The following is a 17,376-nucleotide window of genomic DNA, read 5'->3' on the forward strand; positions in this document are numbered from 1 at the left end:
AATTAAAAGCGGATTTACACTCAAATGCCCCATTTTTTTGATCAGACTGTTTAGATTAATTGTATCAAAGGCTGAACTGAAATCAACAAATAATTAACGATTTAGTTCAGTACTTTCTCCTTGTGTCATTTCATGGTTATTACACATAATTATTTTCAGATATTTTGTTTTGTTTTATTTTTATGTTTGTATTGTTTGGGTTTTTCCCAAAATCTGGTTCAATTCCATGTCAACAGCTCTTTTAGAAATTTTATTCCCAGGGAAAAACATGATGTGTTCAATACTCATTTTCCCCGCTGTAAGTACAGGTCAGAAAAAAGTGTGTTTCCGTTTTACATAAATATTAGGGGTGGAACAGAACCTTGACCAAACAGAGGTCAAGATTCGATACGTATCTCGGTTTTGGGGTCATGGTTTGATATGTGTATGGTACAACAGGAACAATAACAAATGCTCAATACATGCTCTGTCAGTTTAATCACCTTGCACATGAGTCATGTATTTTTAGATGGCAAATCAAGATCAAATACTTTCAGCTTTTACACAGTGGCGTTCATTAATGTCAGTTCCATAGCAGTGGATCAATCAGAGGAAGATGAAGGTGGGACAAGATTTGTGAGTTTCTGTGTACCAAGTTTACAACGGCAACATGGAGGAACGATTTCTGAGCACTGCATTTTCAGAATCAATGATACGTTCTTTGTGAATGGCTGCTAAGTTTTTTCACTGCTGTGGTCTTTTCTGCCTAACTCAAGTGAGTGAGTGAACTGGCACATATGGACTGACTGTATTCATCATGGGAGTGCATGAACCGAACTGCCAGCCCCGTGATAGTTCAGGACGAATACATCATTACAGCCCTAATAAATATACATTACACTAAATTATAATGAAACAATATTTCATCAATATTTTATAATAACACCAAAACGGCATGTCTTGTCTTGGCCTATACATTCAACCGGGATTAACAAGGCTTTTACAAGCTTGAACAGTGTGTGTACATTTACAGAAAACAATGACATCAGTTTCTTCATAAAATCTCAAATGGCAGTGGCAGTGTTTACCTGCTGGGGATCCTTGTCAGAGATTCCCTCATTCTCCGAGATGTGAGTGACGGTAGAGATGGAGCCCCACTTTCACCAGGGGTCGGAAACAATCTGGCAACAACAGAAAAAAGAAACTCATAAAGGTTTGAAACCAAATGAGGTTGAGTAAATAGCGAGTAAACTTTCTTTTTGGGGTGAACTATGCCTTTAGGCCTGTTTATTTAGCACAGTTATGCATATAAAGGTCCCAATACACATGAAGTTCTTAATACAGTGAAGTTCTTTTTTGTTTTTCACTTAGAGGCAAAACATTAAACATGATCAACCTCTTTCTTGAGGCAATGGAAGCTACTTTTAACTACAAATGTAAATTCAGAGGAGTGCATGTATGGTTCGTCTCCTGCCAGATCAAATCCTGTAATCAAATCAAGCTTAAAGTATTCTGGAAGAGGACCTCACCTAGCCAGAGTAGCAGCAGGCGGTGCACATCGTGCTGAAGTCATTCATTAACATTACTTGGCAACCAGCACTGAGAACCAGTGACCCATCTTTCCCCCAAAATAACTGACTGAATGGGGAAATAAGCTCTGTGTGAATGGCCAAAATTACTTCCTCAGACAAATCTCCTTAAAAATAGACTGTATGGTAGCAACAGACTTATTGGCAAAAAACAACATATGGAACATGGGAAAAAACAACACTGGCCTTTATTATATATCTTTTCATTGCTTATTTTCTCATCCAATACATCCAACACTCCTCTGACTTGCTTTTCCCGTGATCAGCCTTCAGCAGTGACATTTGTAAATCCCTGAATTAAACTAAACCGAACTGAATCAGTTTTAACATAACTAGAACTACACCAACATTATACCACATCACTTCTGCCTGCCTGATATGCTGGAACGTTCCACATTTTGAACACAATCGCATTTCAGAAAGCTAACAACCATAGACTGTAAAAGATATGGACGTAGTATCCGTGACGTCACCCATAGGTTTCTGAAGAGAGCAAATGAAGTTACAAGTAGGCGTGGCCAACCGTCACCATTTTGTCTGCATGTCATCGCACAGATTGGGGGTTTTCAAAAAAAATGGCAAAGAGGCAGAGCATCAGCTGAGCTACAGATGCCTGCTAGCATTTTGCCTAGACTGGCTTTTCTTTGGAAGAAACACTTAATAATTCATTACCTGCGATTCGTTTGTGTTCTGATCACATGGGCTTGGTTGTATACTATCAGTAAAGTGTCTAGTCTTTTAAAAACACTGTTGTAATACATCGAGCCACTAAGCGTTGTTCTTATGGCGTTTTTCTACAGGAGGATGGTTTTTCTACAGGTTCTTATGGCGTTTCTCTACAGGAGGATGGTTTTTCTACAGGTTCTTATGGCGTTTTTCTACAGGAGGATGGTTTTTCTACAGGTTCTTATGGCGTTTTTCTACAGGGGGATGGTTTTTCTACAGGTTCTTATGGCGTTTTTCTACAGGAGGATGGTTTTTCTACAGGTTCTTATGGCGTTTTTCTACAGGGGGATGGTTTTTCTACAGGTTCTTATGGCGTTTTTCTACAGGAGGATGGTTTTTCTACAGGTTCTTATGGCGTTTTTCTACAGGAGGATGGTTTTTCTACAGGTTCTTATGGCGTTTCTCTACAGGAGGATGGTTTTTCTACAGGTTCTTATGGCGTTTTTCTACAGGGGGATGGTTTTTCTACAGGTTCTTATGGCGTTTTTCTACAGGGGGATGGTTTTTCTACAGGTTCTTATGGCGTTTTTCTACAGGGGGATGGTTTTTCTACAGGTTCTTATGGCGTTTTTATACTTTTTCTTTAGGCAGTGGAAATACAAGTCTGATAAAGGTGACCTGTACCAACCCGTACCGTACCGTACTGTACCAGTCAGTGGAAATGAGACATTTGAAATGTCGTTGTATTGTGCACTACTTGGCCACCATACAATCTACATGGTAAAATCGATAGAAATAAAATGGATTTAATGTTATTTAATTGAATCGGATGTGCACATTTTAGAGCTTTTCTCAGCAAAATGACATGAATATTGCGGTTAATCTTATTTAAAATCTGATCGATGGTTTATTAACTGACAGTAAATCTCGATAAAACAATTGCTGAATTGATTTCAGAAAAGTGATAACAAAATAAAGGATGAAACTCATAAAAGAGAGACTCACAGAAGTTGTCTGATGTTAGTCCAGTCTACACACATTGTGGGCACTTTTGTGCTGCAGTGTTCATGGAACTTGTAACCACATCTTTGGCACCGGAAACCATTTAGCAGGAACTTCTGGCATATGTCGCAGAAAGCCAATTTGAGAAATGTTTTTCTAACCTGAAAATAAAATAAAAAATACACAGGAATCTCAGTGTTTTAGCTATCAAAAGATATGGTAGAGACTGATCAAATGTGTACACAAAAAAACAGTAGCACTCACAAAATTGTGTGTTGTTAATGGAACATGGTCTAAAACCTCCACTAGAAGTTCCTCCCCGATGAGTGAGGTAGAGTCTGTGCTCCACTCCATTCGAGACTTCTTGCTGCAAACATAAAACACACGTTAGCTCAGGAGCAGTGTGTTGGATCACTGTCCACGCTGTCAGTTCAAATTCAATTACTTGTGTCTCTGACTGGAACCAAATGTAAATGACTTACTCTGCACATTGTGTATCGTAAATGTTTATCTGATGTGTGTCCTGAGTATTTATTCATATTAATGACTGGACTGCTAACAGCATTCATAACTGCCAACAGGCCGTGAAGTCACACGGAATTAATTATTAGGATACTGAGATTACAATTTGCACAGGCTCATTAATATTGGACAATAAATAATTGGAAAATAGCTGCTGGTTTGATTGAGTTTTACTTTCTGCTGTGACATCTGCATGGTACTCTAGGGTCAGAATCTGTCGAAAACAAATCTGGTACCTGGTACTAGTGGTTCAACTTCAGGCTGAAGATGACGGTTTAATGGTGTAAAATATATTCATTCTGACAGCCTACCTGAGTTCTGTCTTTGAAAATGTCCATGTGACATACTTTATGGCCACTTGTGCATTGTCACAAATCTTAAATCATGTCAAAATGTTTCTTGAAAAGAATCCTCCACTTTTAAATATACATTTTGCAGCTTCTCTAGAGTTAAACAGTTGAGTTTAACCATTACTGAATGCATTTGGTAGATCTCTGGGTCTGGCGGGAGCACGTTTAGCTTAGCTTAGCATAAATAATAGAATCGGATTAGACCATTAGCATCTCATTCAAAAATGTCAAAACATGACTTTCGATAAATTGTCTATTTAAAGCTTCTGTAGTTACATTGTGTACTAAGACCGGCAGAAAATGAATGTATTTTTAGATGTGTTTAGAAACTATACTCTCATTTGTTATAATCAAGGATCTTTGCTGTCGTAGCATTGACCGCATTAGGAGCAATTATATTAGGCTACGCAGATTCTAACTGGTGGTGCAAGAGTAGGTTTGATGCTGGAATATTTGAAAATTGTTTTCAAAATTTGCAAGCGCTGAATATTTTCATTGCACCAGCTTAAGATTAGGGTTATGGCAGCAAAGTATAGTTCCTAGACATATCAGCCAATAAAAAAAGCAACTGTTAGTTCTCTATCGCTCTTAGTACACAACATAACTACATAAGATTCAAGCTGTAAATGGTAATATTATCGAAAACTCTTAAAAAACGAAAACTCACTTTTTTTTTTTGAGTGAGCTGCTAATGGTCTAATCTGTTTCAATGATCTATGCTAAGCTAAGCTAAAAGTGCTCCCGCCAGACACAGAGATCGAATGAATGGATTCAAAAATGGTAAAAATTCTAGGGGAGCTGTAAATGAGCCTATTTCCAAAAAAAGTGGAGTGTGCATTTACCATAATATGGGGCCCTATATATAAATAGCCTCCACAATCAAAACCAGATTTCAATCAAACAGAGCAACTTTAGGTTGTGGTGGAAAGTTGCTATATTGCAAAATGCCAAAGATATGCTCTCCTGTGAATCTCAGATGAGTGTTTCCAGCATCTTTATGAAACTATGCCATGAAGAATTAAGGCAGTTCTGAATGCAAAGCCAGATCCAATTCTGTATTTTCAACTTGTACCCATTAAAGTGGCTAGTAAGTGCATTTCTTTGTGTAGATAATGATGCAGGAGATATCAAACATTATATCATAAGATCTTTCTGATGACACGTTAAATTGAGGTCCTGACTCTCTGTGGTCATTAAAAATCCCATGGCACTTCTCGTAAAAGAGTAGGGGTGTAACCCCGGTATCCTGGCTAAATTGCCTCCACCTTACGATCATGGAATCCCAATCATCCCCATCCACCAAATTGGCTTTATCACTGTCTCTCCACTCCACCAATAGCTGGTGTGTAGCGAGCGCACTGGCGCCGTTGTCCTGTGGTTGCCGTCACATCATCTAAGTGGATGCTACACACTGGTGGTGGTGTGGAGAGACCCCCTCTCATGATTTTGAAGCACTTTGGGTGTATGGCCATACACAATAAATGTGCTATATAAATCCACATTACTTACTTACTTACTTACTATAAAATATATCTCAAATGTGCAAAAGTAGTATAAAAAGGTGACTAACAAAGTCAAACTACTACTGCACTAAAAACAAAATAACAATAGACACCTGCTTTGAGTGATTGTGTGAACATATTAAGAGATATTAGCCCCCCTGCTTATTTTTTCCTGAATTTCTGTTTAATGGAGAGAAGATTTTCTCAACACATTTCTAAACATGATAGTTTTAATAACTCCTTTCTAATAACTGATTTATTTTATCTTTGCCACGATGACAGTAAATAATATTTGACTAGATATTTTTCTAAACAGCTTAAAGTGACATTTAAAGGCTTAACTAAGTTAATTAGGTTAACTAGGCAGGTTAGGCAAATTAGGCAAGTTATTGTTTAAAGATGGTTTGTTCTGTAGACTATCAAAAAATATATCGCTTAAAATGACTAATAATTTTGACCTTAAAATGATTTTTAAAAAATTAAAAACTGCTTTTATTCTAGCAGAAATAAAACAAATAAAACTTTCTCCAGAAGAAAAAATATTATCAGACATACTGTGAAAATTTTCTTGCTCTGCTAAACATAATTTGGGAAATATTCAAAATAGAAAAAAATTCTGATTGCAACTGTATATACAAAGAAAGAGTATTAAATAAGGCTATCATGATTGTCAATAATAAGAGGCATCCTTTATCATATGCCTTCAAATTGTTACCATCAGGGTCATCAATAATGTGTTCCCAGTAAGAAATTGGACAAAAGTATCATTTATACCTCAAGCAATTAAGTTTTTAAATTCTTCCTCTCTCGGTAGCAATTGAAGGCCAATATACTGAATAATTATTTAGAGTAGAGGTTCCATGGTACTTTAGGTGTTTAAATGAATTATTTATACACTGAAAAAAGTGTTACATGCAAAACTGTTGCAAACAATTTATTTGTGTTGAATTTAAACAAACAAATTAAATTGAGCAATGTTCAACTTAATTTGTTTGTTTAAATTCAACACAAATAAATTGTTTACAACCACTTAACGTAAAAAAATTGAGTAAATCCAAGGAATCATCTTTGAATAATTTCTTTCAGTGTATAAATGCCAAATGTGAATTGTCAGATGTCTCTGCGAGTGTACGCTGCAAATGAAATTTCCCTACAGGGACAAATAAAGTTAGCTAACTAACTAAAGTTCAATCTGGCTTATTAAGATCATACTCATTTTATAGGCTTGTCGATTCCTTTGTTTCTTATTATTTATCTGTTAATCTTCTGGATTTATTTTTCATGATTTTAAGTATCTCTCTATATCTAGTTTGGTGTTATGTACAGTACTTTGGTCAGTCTTGTGACTGTTTTTAAATGTGCTTTATAAATAAATAAACTTGACCTGACCTTCTCTGCCCAGGATGGAGACTGAAGACAGCACAGCACTCCGGCTGGAGCCCTCGAACCTTCAGCGCTTTGATCAGACAGCTGTGGAGCGTCATGCCTGGCCGCACATTCACCTTCAGAGGGAGCGTGGACATCAACACACACAAGACAATACACATGTACTGCTTTTAACTGCCTTTCACTTCCCATTGCTTTAAGCATTACTTCTTGCTTTTTACTTTAACTGCAGCTTTCCGTTTGTCTAAGGATGAAGTGCCTGCTGGAAAGCCTACAAATGACATCCATCAAATCTTAACATGATATTTAAGGTGCTTCTATTACATATTTACTGATTAAAGTGGTTTGTAAATCTAAAAGTTCATAATAAATTGAGATACTGTCTATCGAAAGACTTTACATCCTGCACAAACCTATAAAGATTGTAACAAAATAGCTTAATATCAGCGTTAATTGTCTGAATCAATGTCTATTTTTTCCACCAAATGCTGCAGTTGTAGCGAATACCTATAATTTAAAGGCTCAACTAAGCTAATTAGTTAAAAAAATGATTGGCTAATTAACTAATTTACCTAGTTAAGCCTTTAAATTACACACACATACACACACACACACACAGACACACACACACACACATATATATATATATATATATATATATATATATATATATATATATATATATATATATATATATATATATATATATATATATATTTATGTATATACATGGTTTCTGCCACATTCATTCACATACAAACACGACGTACAGCCGTTTCACTTTACTTCAGGATGCATTAATACCAGTGGCATTCATAAATATTCCTAGCAAATCTAATAAATGTTGGAGACATACTCGTTACATAAACGCACTAAATCGCACCTCAGCAGCGAAGAAGATCTGCACGCTCTTGAAGCGACTTATATTTGAGGGGGCGTGCAAGAAGTTTTGTGCACGAGTTGGCGCGCAAGCAAAGAGATCTGCATGCTGTTGTCATGGATTGGTCAGGCTCTCACGACCCCCACTCACGAAGATCACCATCACCTGACTTCTAATGAGCACACAGCTGCATCACATTCACGAGCACCAGATAAAAGCACAGCACTCCAGTCGCTCATTGTCCGGGCTCGTCTCGACGAAAGCGGACAACTGAGCGACCACTCAGCGTAGTCATCCTCAGCTAAAACAAACGATTTACTTACCTGTTCTCTTTGTATTCCTCCTAGTCTTCCTGGTCCTCCCGAATCGTCCTGTCTTCCAGTCCTTCCAAGTCTGTGTCATCCTCTGTCAGCTGTATCTGGTGTGTGCTGTCCATCCTCGTGTATTCCTGTTACCCAGCCACGGAGGAAAAGACCCCAACATCATTCCTGATCCTCCTGGCTATCCTTCATGTGCTCCTTGTTGTCATTTAATAAACACCCTAACGTTTCCTTACCTCTGTCTCCTGTCCGCTTCATAACAGAAGCCCGGACCCATAACGACGACAACATGAGCACCCCCGATCACCTTCAAGAGCTGGTGGACCAGTTGAAGCGGATTCTACAGCCCCCAGTTCCACTTTCCAACGCACCACCAGCACCGAGCACTTCCGCCTCCACAGTTTCTTCTTCGGCCCTTCCTTCCAGTCCCATGGCCCGACCAGCGCCCTACTCAGGCGGAGCGGGGGAGTGCAATGGTTTTCTGTTACAATGTTCCCTCATATTCGAAATGCAACCTTCTCTATATCCCACAGATAAGTCGAAGATCGCCTACATCGTATCTCTACTCTCTGGACCTGCACTTAAATGGGCTGAGACGATCTGGAACCAAGCCGGGCCGGTCATGAATTCCATCACTACCTTCACGGAGTATTTCAAAGAGGTGTTTGGACGTTCTGATGGGGAAGTAGCCGCTGGAGAGCAGCTGTATCATCTAAAGCAAGGTACTCTATCTACACAGGAATATGCTCTCCGGTTTCGCACTCTAGCAGCTGCAAGTGGATGGAATGAGAGATCGTTGTTGACCACGTACCGGCTCGGCTTGGAACCCACTCTCCGAATCCAACTGGCCACATTAGATGATACAATGGGTCTGGAGAGATTCATCCAACATTCTCTCCGATGTTCCGATCGTCTCCGTTCCTATCAACAGGACACCATCACCCCCTCGTCTGCACTCCTCCAATCGCCTGAGTCAACAGCCTCTCCAGAACCAGAACCCATGATAATAGAGTCTGGAAGACTGACATCAGCGGAACGACAGAGGAGGCTGACCCGGGGTCTGTGTCTATACTGCGGTGTCAGTGGACACACCCGTATGGAGTGTCCCCTTCGTCCCATTCGGACTTCAGTGAGTGTATTCAGTACGAATATTGAACAATGTAAACCACTTACTACCACCGTACAAATAACTACTGCCTCTATTTCTCTCCTTGTCACAGCCCTCATCGACTCCGGGTCAGCAGGGAACTTCATCTCCCAATCCCTCTGTCGTCAACTCCACCTCCGTACTGAGGCGTCCTCGCATATATACCAGATACAACCGATAACCCAGTGCACTCGATCTTCGACCCGTATCCATCGACAATGCGAAGACATCCTTCTTCAAGTGGGGTTGTTACATCAAGAGAGCTTCCCAGCTACCGCCGCATCGGCCATGGGACTGCGCGATCGACCTAGTTCCAGATGCCCAGTTGCCAAGAGGTAGGATCTACCCGCTCTCGCTTCCAGAGAATCAGGCAATGGAAGATTACATAAGGGAGGCTCTGAGTCAGGGGTACATACGTCACTCAAAATCACCAGCCGCCTCAAGCTTCTTCTTTGTGGCCAAGAAGGACGGAGGGCTGCGTCCATGCATCGACTACAGGGTCCTAAATAACGGTACAGTAAAATACCGATATCCCCTTCCTCTGGTACCAGCCGCTTTGGAACAGCTCCGAGAAGCTAAAGTCTTCACTAAATTGGACCTCCGCAGCGCGTATAATCTGATAAGAATACGTGAGGGGGACCAATGGAAGACAGCATTCGTGACCCCTACTGGCCACTATGAATATGAGGTCATGCCTTACGGTCTGGTCAACGCCCCCTCCGTATTCCAAAACTTCATTCATGAAGTCCTCCGGGAGTTTCTTCACCACTGTGTAATAGTGTACATAGATGACATCCTCATTTACTCCCGGAGTGAGGCCGAACATCGCCAACACGTTGCGGAGGTCCTACACACATTGAGAGAACATCACCTCTACCTCAAAGCGGAGAAATGCTCATTCCACCAGAAGTCGATTCATTTCTTGGGATACATCATTGACCAAACCGGTATACGTATGGATGGGAAGAAAATTGAGGCTGTTCTATCCTGGTCAGAACCCACTTCCATTAAGGAGCTCCAGAGGTTTCTTGGGTTTGCTAACTTTTATAGACGGTTTATCAAGGACTACAGCAGGATTACATCACCTCTCACTAATCTCCTCAAGGGTAAACCCAAAGGACTGGAGTGGACCAAAGAAGCAGCCGCAGCCTTCCGCCTTCTTAAGAAGGAGTTCACAAGGGCCCCACTCCTGACTCATCCTGACCCAAATCTTCCTTTCGTGGTGGAAGTGGACGCATCCACCACCGGCGTCGGGGCAGTATTATCTCAACATCATGATACACCGCCCCGACTGCATCCCTGTGCCTATTTCTCTCGGAAGTTGAGCCCGGCGGAGCAGAATTACAGCATAGGAGACAGGGAGCTTCTAGCAATCAAGCTAGCCTTGGAGGAGTGGCGTCACTGGTTGGAGGGAGCCAAACATCCGTTCCAGGTGATCACAGATCACAAAAACCTCCAATACATCAAAGAGGCCAAGAGACTATGTCCACGTCAAGCCAGATGGTCACTTTTCTTCTCACGTTTTGATTTCTCCATTTCCTATCGTCCAGGACCCAAGAATCTAAGAGCAGACGCTCTCTCTCGTTTACACGAGCATCACGATCATGAAGAACTCCCAACGAAGATTCTTCCCGAACACATCTCCATTTGTCCGATCACCTGGAACGCTCCTCCAGTCGTTGCCACTCCGGAAGCCCCTGCTCCGCCGGGATGCCCTCCTCATCGGCAGTTCATACCACCTGAACACCGGGTAGATCTGATCCACTCCTTACATACCTCGCTAGGCACTGGACATCCAGGGATCAACAATACTCGCTCGCTAGTATCCCAACGATTCTGGTGGCCAAACATGGCAAGGGATGTGAGGCAATATGTTCAGGGCTGTAAGGACTGTGCCCAATCCAAGAGCCCACGTCATCTACCCGCTGGAAAGCTCCATCCCTTGCCGATTCCGAACCGTCCCTGGTCACACCTAGGAGTGGACTTTATCACTGACCTCCCTTCGTCAGAAGGTAATACCTGTATTCTAGTCATAGTAGATAGATTCTCAAAGTTTGTCAAACTAATCCCTCTGAAAGGTCTTCCCACAGCCTTTGAAACTGCCGACAATATCTTTAATCAAGTCTTCAGGTCATTTGGTATTCCAGAAGATATTGTGTCGGACAGAGGTCCACAGTTCATCTCACGTCTATGGAAAGCCTTCTTCAAGCTCCTAGGTGTGGCCGTCAGCCTCTCTTCTGGATATCATCCCCAAACCAACGGGCAGACAGAGAGGAAGATTCAGGAGGTGGGACGGTTCCTGAGGACCTTCTGCAGTGGTCACCAGAACTCCTGGAGCCAGTATTTGGGCTGGGCAGAATATGCCCAAAATTCACTGCGGCAACCCTCCACCGGACTCACGCCATTCCAGTGCGTCCTGGGCTTCCAACCACCGCTCTTTCCCTGGGATGGCGAACCATCTGATGTCCCCGCAGTGGATCACTGGTTCCGGGAGAGCGAGAGAGTCTGGGACGAGGCTCATCAACATCTGCAGAGGGCAGTCCGTCGAAGCAAGGTAACCGCCGATAGGAGAAGGTCTGAAGAACCCAGATACACACCCGGACAAAAGGTGTGGCTATCCACCCGGGACATACGCATGCGACTGCCCTCTCGCAAGTTAAGTCCCCGATTTGTTGGTCCCTTCACCATCGTGGAACAGGTTAACCCCGTCACCTACAAACTACAATTACCCTCTCACTACCGTATTCACCCTACATTCCACGTATCACTCCTGAAACCCTATCACGATCCTGTTCTTCCCTCCACAGAGCCTGACCACGAAGAGGAACCCCCTCCTCCACTGCTCCTAGAAGAAGGAGCCGTCTACGCAGTGAAGGAGATCTTGCGTTCCCGACGTCGTGGTGGCCAGTTGGAGTACCTGGTGGACTGGGAAGGGTACGGCCCCGAAGAAAGGACATGGGTTCCCAGAGCTGATATTCTCGATCCTAGTCTCATGGTGGAGTTTCATGAGAGCCACCCTGAGTTCCCAGCGCCTAGAGGCAGAGGGAGACCACCACGGCGTCGGAGGTGTCGGCCCTCAGGAGCGGGCCCTGGGGAGGGGGGTACTGTCATGGATTGGTCAGGCTCTCACGACCCCCACTCACGAAGATCACCATCACCTGACTTCTAATGAGCACACAGCTGCATCACATTCACGAGCACCAGATAAAAGCACAGCACTCCAGTCGCTCATTGTCCGGGCTCGTCTCGACGAAAGCGGACAACTGAGCGACCACTCAGCGTAGTCATCCTCAGCTAAAACAAACGATTTACTTACCTGTTCTCTTTGTATTCCTCCTAGTCTTCCTGGTCCTCCCGAATCGTCCTGTCTTCCAGTCCTTCCAAGTCTGTGTCATCCTCTGTCAGCTGTATCTGGTGTGTGCTGTCCATCCTCGTGTATTCCTGTTACCCAGCCACGGAGGAAAAGACCCCAACATCATTCCTGATCCTCCTGGCTATCCTTCATGTGCTCCTTGTTGTCATTTAATAAACACCCTAACGTTTCCTTACCTCTGTCTCCTGTCCGCTTCATAACAGCTGTAGGCTATTACACAAATGCGATCTCGACTTCTATTACTGCGCTCACGACATTTGTCATTGAAAAAACACCACAGGTAGTTGGCAGATCTGTGTAAAAAAGGCCTGCCGCCACAGCTGGAAAAAATCCTAGAGGAAACACTGTATGTATAATATATATATATATATATATATATATATATATATATATATATATATATATATATATATATATATATATGTAGCTGAGGTCTGAATTATTAGCCCCCCTGTTTATTTTTTCCTCCAACTTCTGTTTAACGGAGAGAAGATCTTCTCAACACATTTCTAAGCATAACAGTTTTAATAACTCATTTCTAATAACTGATTTACTTTATCTTTGTCATGATGACAGTAAATAATATTTGACTAGATATTAAGACACTTCTATAAAGCTTAAAGTGACTTTTAAAGGTTTAACTAGGTTAATTAGGTTAACAGGTTAGACAGGTTAGACGGGTTAGGGTAATTAGGCAAGTTATTGTATAACGATGGTTTGTTCTGTAAACAGACAAATAAAATTAGCTTAAAGAGGCTAATCATTTTGACCTTAAAACGGTTCATAAAAAATAAAAAACTGCCTTTATTCTAGTCGAAATAAAACAAATAAGACTTTCTCCAGAAGAAAAAATATTATCAGACATACTGTGAAAATTTCCTTGCTCTGTTAAACATCTTTGGCAAATATTTAAAAAAGAAAAAAAATTGAAAGGGGGGCCTACAAACACACACAGATATATTTATATTTATATATATATATATATACTACCGGTCAAAATTTTGGGGTCAGTTTTTTTTTATTAAATGTAAAAAATATTATTTAATTGTTAAATACTTATTTATTAAATATTTACTTATTACTTATGGCATGTAGTTTCAAATGAAATTATTACTCCTGTCATTATTGCTTTTATTACCATTAATAATAACAATATTATTAATAATAATAACAATAATAATTAATATTAGAGTGATTTCTGAAGGATCATGTGACTGGAGTAATGAAGCTGAAAATTCATCATTAAAATCACTGGAATAAATTAATAAGTTACATTATAAACTACTTTTGAGCAGTTATTTTACAGTGCTATAACATTTCGTAATTTTACAATGTGTACTGTATTTTTGATGAAATAAATGCAGCCTTGGTGAGCAGGAGAAGCTTATTTTAAAACATTTAAAAAACCCATTGACCCCAAACGTTTGACCGGTAGTCTATATAGTGTATATACATATACATTTATATATTAATTCTTAAGGGAGCTACTTTATTTATTTATAAAAAATAAATAAATCAGAAATACTGTAAAAACTTCCTTGCGCTGTTTAACAGAGCAAGGAAACTTTCTACACAGGAGGGCTAATATGTGTGCCTTTGACTGTATATGTTTGAGCTTGTTTGTTAACTGTTTATTCAAAATAAGCTGATTTAACTTTATATTTTGAATGAATTTCTTTCAAGTTTTGAGTATTTTCCAGGTTTTACTCTTCTACATAATGTCCTTCATTTGTACTATTACTGTATATATTTAGCACACCAGCACCAGTAAACATACGATGTAGACCTTGGCTGAACGTCAGCATTTTTTATAATATTTGCTGAACATGACACTTTTCCCCCCCTACAGCTGAAGTATGAACACAAATCTCAAAAGCCTCCTCACAACTGTCCGCTGCTGGTTGGGCAGGAAGACTCGGATGGTGCGGCTTGTTTTGGAGTCGTTTGAGGAGCGGATCTGGCATGGCGCGGGAGATTTGATCACAGGAGACGCGTAGGAGCTTTCAGAGACTGAATCTTTGGTTAGCAGACCGTTGGTGACGGTTCTCCATGCTCCCTGAAGCTGCTCCATTACGACACCCTCTGGCACACTCGTCTGGAGAAACAGCGGTCAGAAACAAAACAGTGTGATTCTCTGAGAACTGGTCAATTCGTTTATGTTACGCAGGGCCAAACAAAATCTGCTGGGGGGTTTTTTTTGGGCCATTTCTGCTCAAAAATTTGCAAATCTGCAAATTTATGCAGAATGATTTGGAGTGTAGGAGCTGAAATCCTAACACTGTGTCTTAACTACAGGCGACGTGATGCTGCCATGCAAAATTTGTCATGTGTCATGCGAAATTTCTATTTTAGAAAAAGTAAAGTAAGAGATTTCTTTTAATTTTCAGGTTATTTAATTTCAGTTACTTATAATGTACTTGTTTAAATACTGTATATAAAACCAACAGTTCTGGATAAATCAATTTAGAGAAGCAGAGTAATTCATTGATAGATTGAACATGTTTGAGGAATTTGAGTCCCCATTTGGACACTGTATAAATTCTGGGTTCCACACAATTTCTTCATGTTGTCCCAACACAAATTGATTAAGTTAACAAGTTTTCACATGAAGGGGTAGGGGTGTCCCAATTCTCTTTAGCTTGAAGGCGTAGGGCTAAGTGAAAGGGGTAGATAGCCCTTCGAACTGAGATTTTTCAGGACCACACTCGAAACCAAGGGTTAAGAAAATTTCCCAGAATACACCAGCCACAACGGCGGTATAGCTGCACCCGGAAGTCGGGAGATCCACAAATTAGTATTTTTTTTGTCATTATTACGAATTTTTACAACAAACAAGCACATGTTTTAATATATTCATAACCGTGTTTGTGTTTTACCATCATGCTTTTAATAAAAAAACACTAAAATAAAAACCACAAAATGTTATTATTATTGATCCATAATAACTCCTGTACAGCAGTCCCACAACATTCTGACACTCGATGACACTCGAATACCCTGTCAGAAATATCTAGTGGCTGGGAATGAGCTTTTTACAGCGTCTGCTATAATGTTAATGTTGTTTTGTGGTGTGTTTACATAGATGAATATGGTCACTGTGTAAATGCACAGTACAGTTACGATCTTATTGCCACATTAGATTGTTATGATCTAATAATATATGCCTTCAGTGATTTCCTGAAGATAAATACCAAAAAAATAAAGCAATTGGAATAACTTCAGCAGTCGCGATCGTCTGATTTCATACGAAGCAAGAGATCACGATGACAAGATGACGTGTGCAGGTGCTGTGGTGCTGTCCTATTTCTTAGAGGTAAATTTTGAAGCCCTTCGTCTACCCCTTCCCATTGGCTGAGTGTGAAGAGGAAGGGCTTCAAAATTAGGGGAAAAATTAGGGGGTAGGGGAAGGGTTTGGGGTACAAAAATAAAATTGGGATTGGGCCTACATGACGTTGAGATTTATATGTAGTGCATTTATTTTTTAGTGTTGAGTCAAGTAAATAAATAACTTTTATTTAATTAAGTTGAGTTACTGAGTTACTTTTCAAACATAGTAATTCGAAATCAGTTTATTTTCCATCGGCTTAGTCCTTTTATTTATCAGGGGTTGCCACAGCAGAATGAACCGCCAACTTATCCAGCACATGCCCTTCCAGCCGCAACCCAGTACTGGGAAACACCCATACACTCTCACATTCACACACATACACTACGGCCAATTTAGCTTATTCAATTCGCCAGTAGCGCATGTCTTTGGACTGTGGGGGAAACCAGAGCACCCGGCGGAAACCCATGCAAACATGGGGAGAACATGCAAACTCCATACAGAAATGCCAAACGGCCCAGCTATGGTTTGAATCAGTAACCATCTTGCTGTGAGGCAACAGTGCTAACCACAAAGCCACCGTGCCGCGCAATTAAAACTGTAATTTACAATTAGTAATTAGCAATTAATTACTTTTTTGAAGTAACTTGCCCAACACTGAGCATAAACTGACACTGGCACTGACAATCACCTCAGCTGCTGATCATGTGCCTTAATCAGTGTTAAATGCTACCAATGTGTGTTTGAACTCCACATATGTGACGTATTACCATTATACTTGTATATTATTATTATACATTATACATTATACCACTATACAAAATTTCAGGAGACTATGCAACTGGGCTGTTATGTATGTTGCCAGATTGAGATAATAAAAATGCTTAGAGATTTGAATATTTTATCAATTGTGTGAGGTGACGCCCTTCATAAGATCTGGCAACTTGTCAATTCCAAACAAAAACTGATTTATCATAACTAGATTGAGTCATACAAATTATGGAAGTTTCCCGGGAGAAATAACAAAACAGGAGGGTGGCGGGAGATGGGTGTGAAAACGGGAGTGTTGGCAAATATGATTGCCATTCTGAGAGCGGAAGCTAATACACTGAAAAAAAACATTTTTCTGCAAAATTGCTGCAAACCATTTATTGGTGCGGTGACGCAGTGGGTAGCATGATCAGCTCACAGCAAGAAGGTCGCTGATTCGAGCCCCGGCTGGATCAGTTGGCATTTCTGTGTGGAGTTTGCATGTTCTCCCCGTGCTGGCGTGGGTTTCCTTCGGGTGCTCCGGTTTACCCCACAGTCCAAAAACATGCGCTGTAGGTGAATTGA

At 40.7% G+C, this 17,376-nt stretch overlaps 1 protein-coding gene across 5 annotated transcripts in view; it reads right to left on the reverse strand.

Moving 5' to 3' along the window:
* raf1a (Raf-1 proto-oncogene, serine/threonine kinase a) overlaps positions 1 to 17,376 on the reverse strand; it is a 49,295-nt gene that overhangs the window by 29,443 nt on the left and 2,476 nt on the right. For all 5 annotated transcript variants that reach the window (XM_056449879.1, XM_056449875.1, XM_056449876.1 and 2 more), the window contains exons 2-6: positions 14,602 to 14,811; positions 7,000 to 7,112; positions 3,501 to 3,603; positions 3,240 to 3,397; positions 1,068 to 1,160 (exon numbers count right to left, since the gene is read on the reverse strand). In XM_056449879.1, the coding sequence (XP_056305854.1) occupies positions 1,068 to 1,160; positions 3,240 to 3,397; positions 3,501 to 3,603; positions 7,000 to 7,112; positions 14,602 to 14,787 (653 nt within the window). In that variant the 5' untranslated portion in view covers positions 14,788 to 14,811. The remainder of the gene's footprint in view (positions 1 to 1,067; positions 1,161 to 3,239; positions 3,398 to 3,500; positions 3,604 to 6,999; positions 7,113 to 14,601; positions 14,812 to 17,376) is intronic.

Source organism: Danio aesculapii, chromosome 23, assembly GCF_903798145.1.
Source record: "Danio aesculapii chromosome 23, fDanAes4.1, whole genome shotgun sequence".
NCBI lineage: Eukaryota > Metazoa > Chordata > Actinopteri > Cypriniformes > Danionidae > Danio > Danio aesculapii.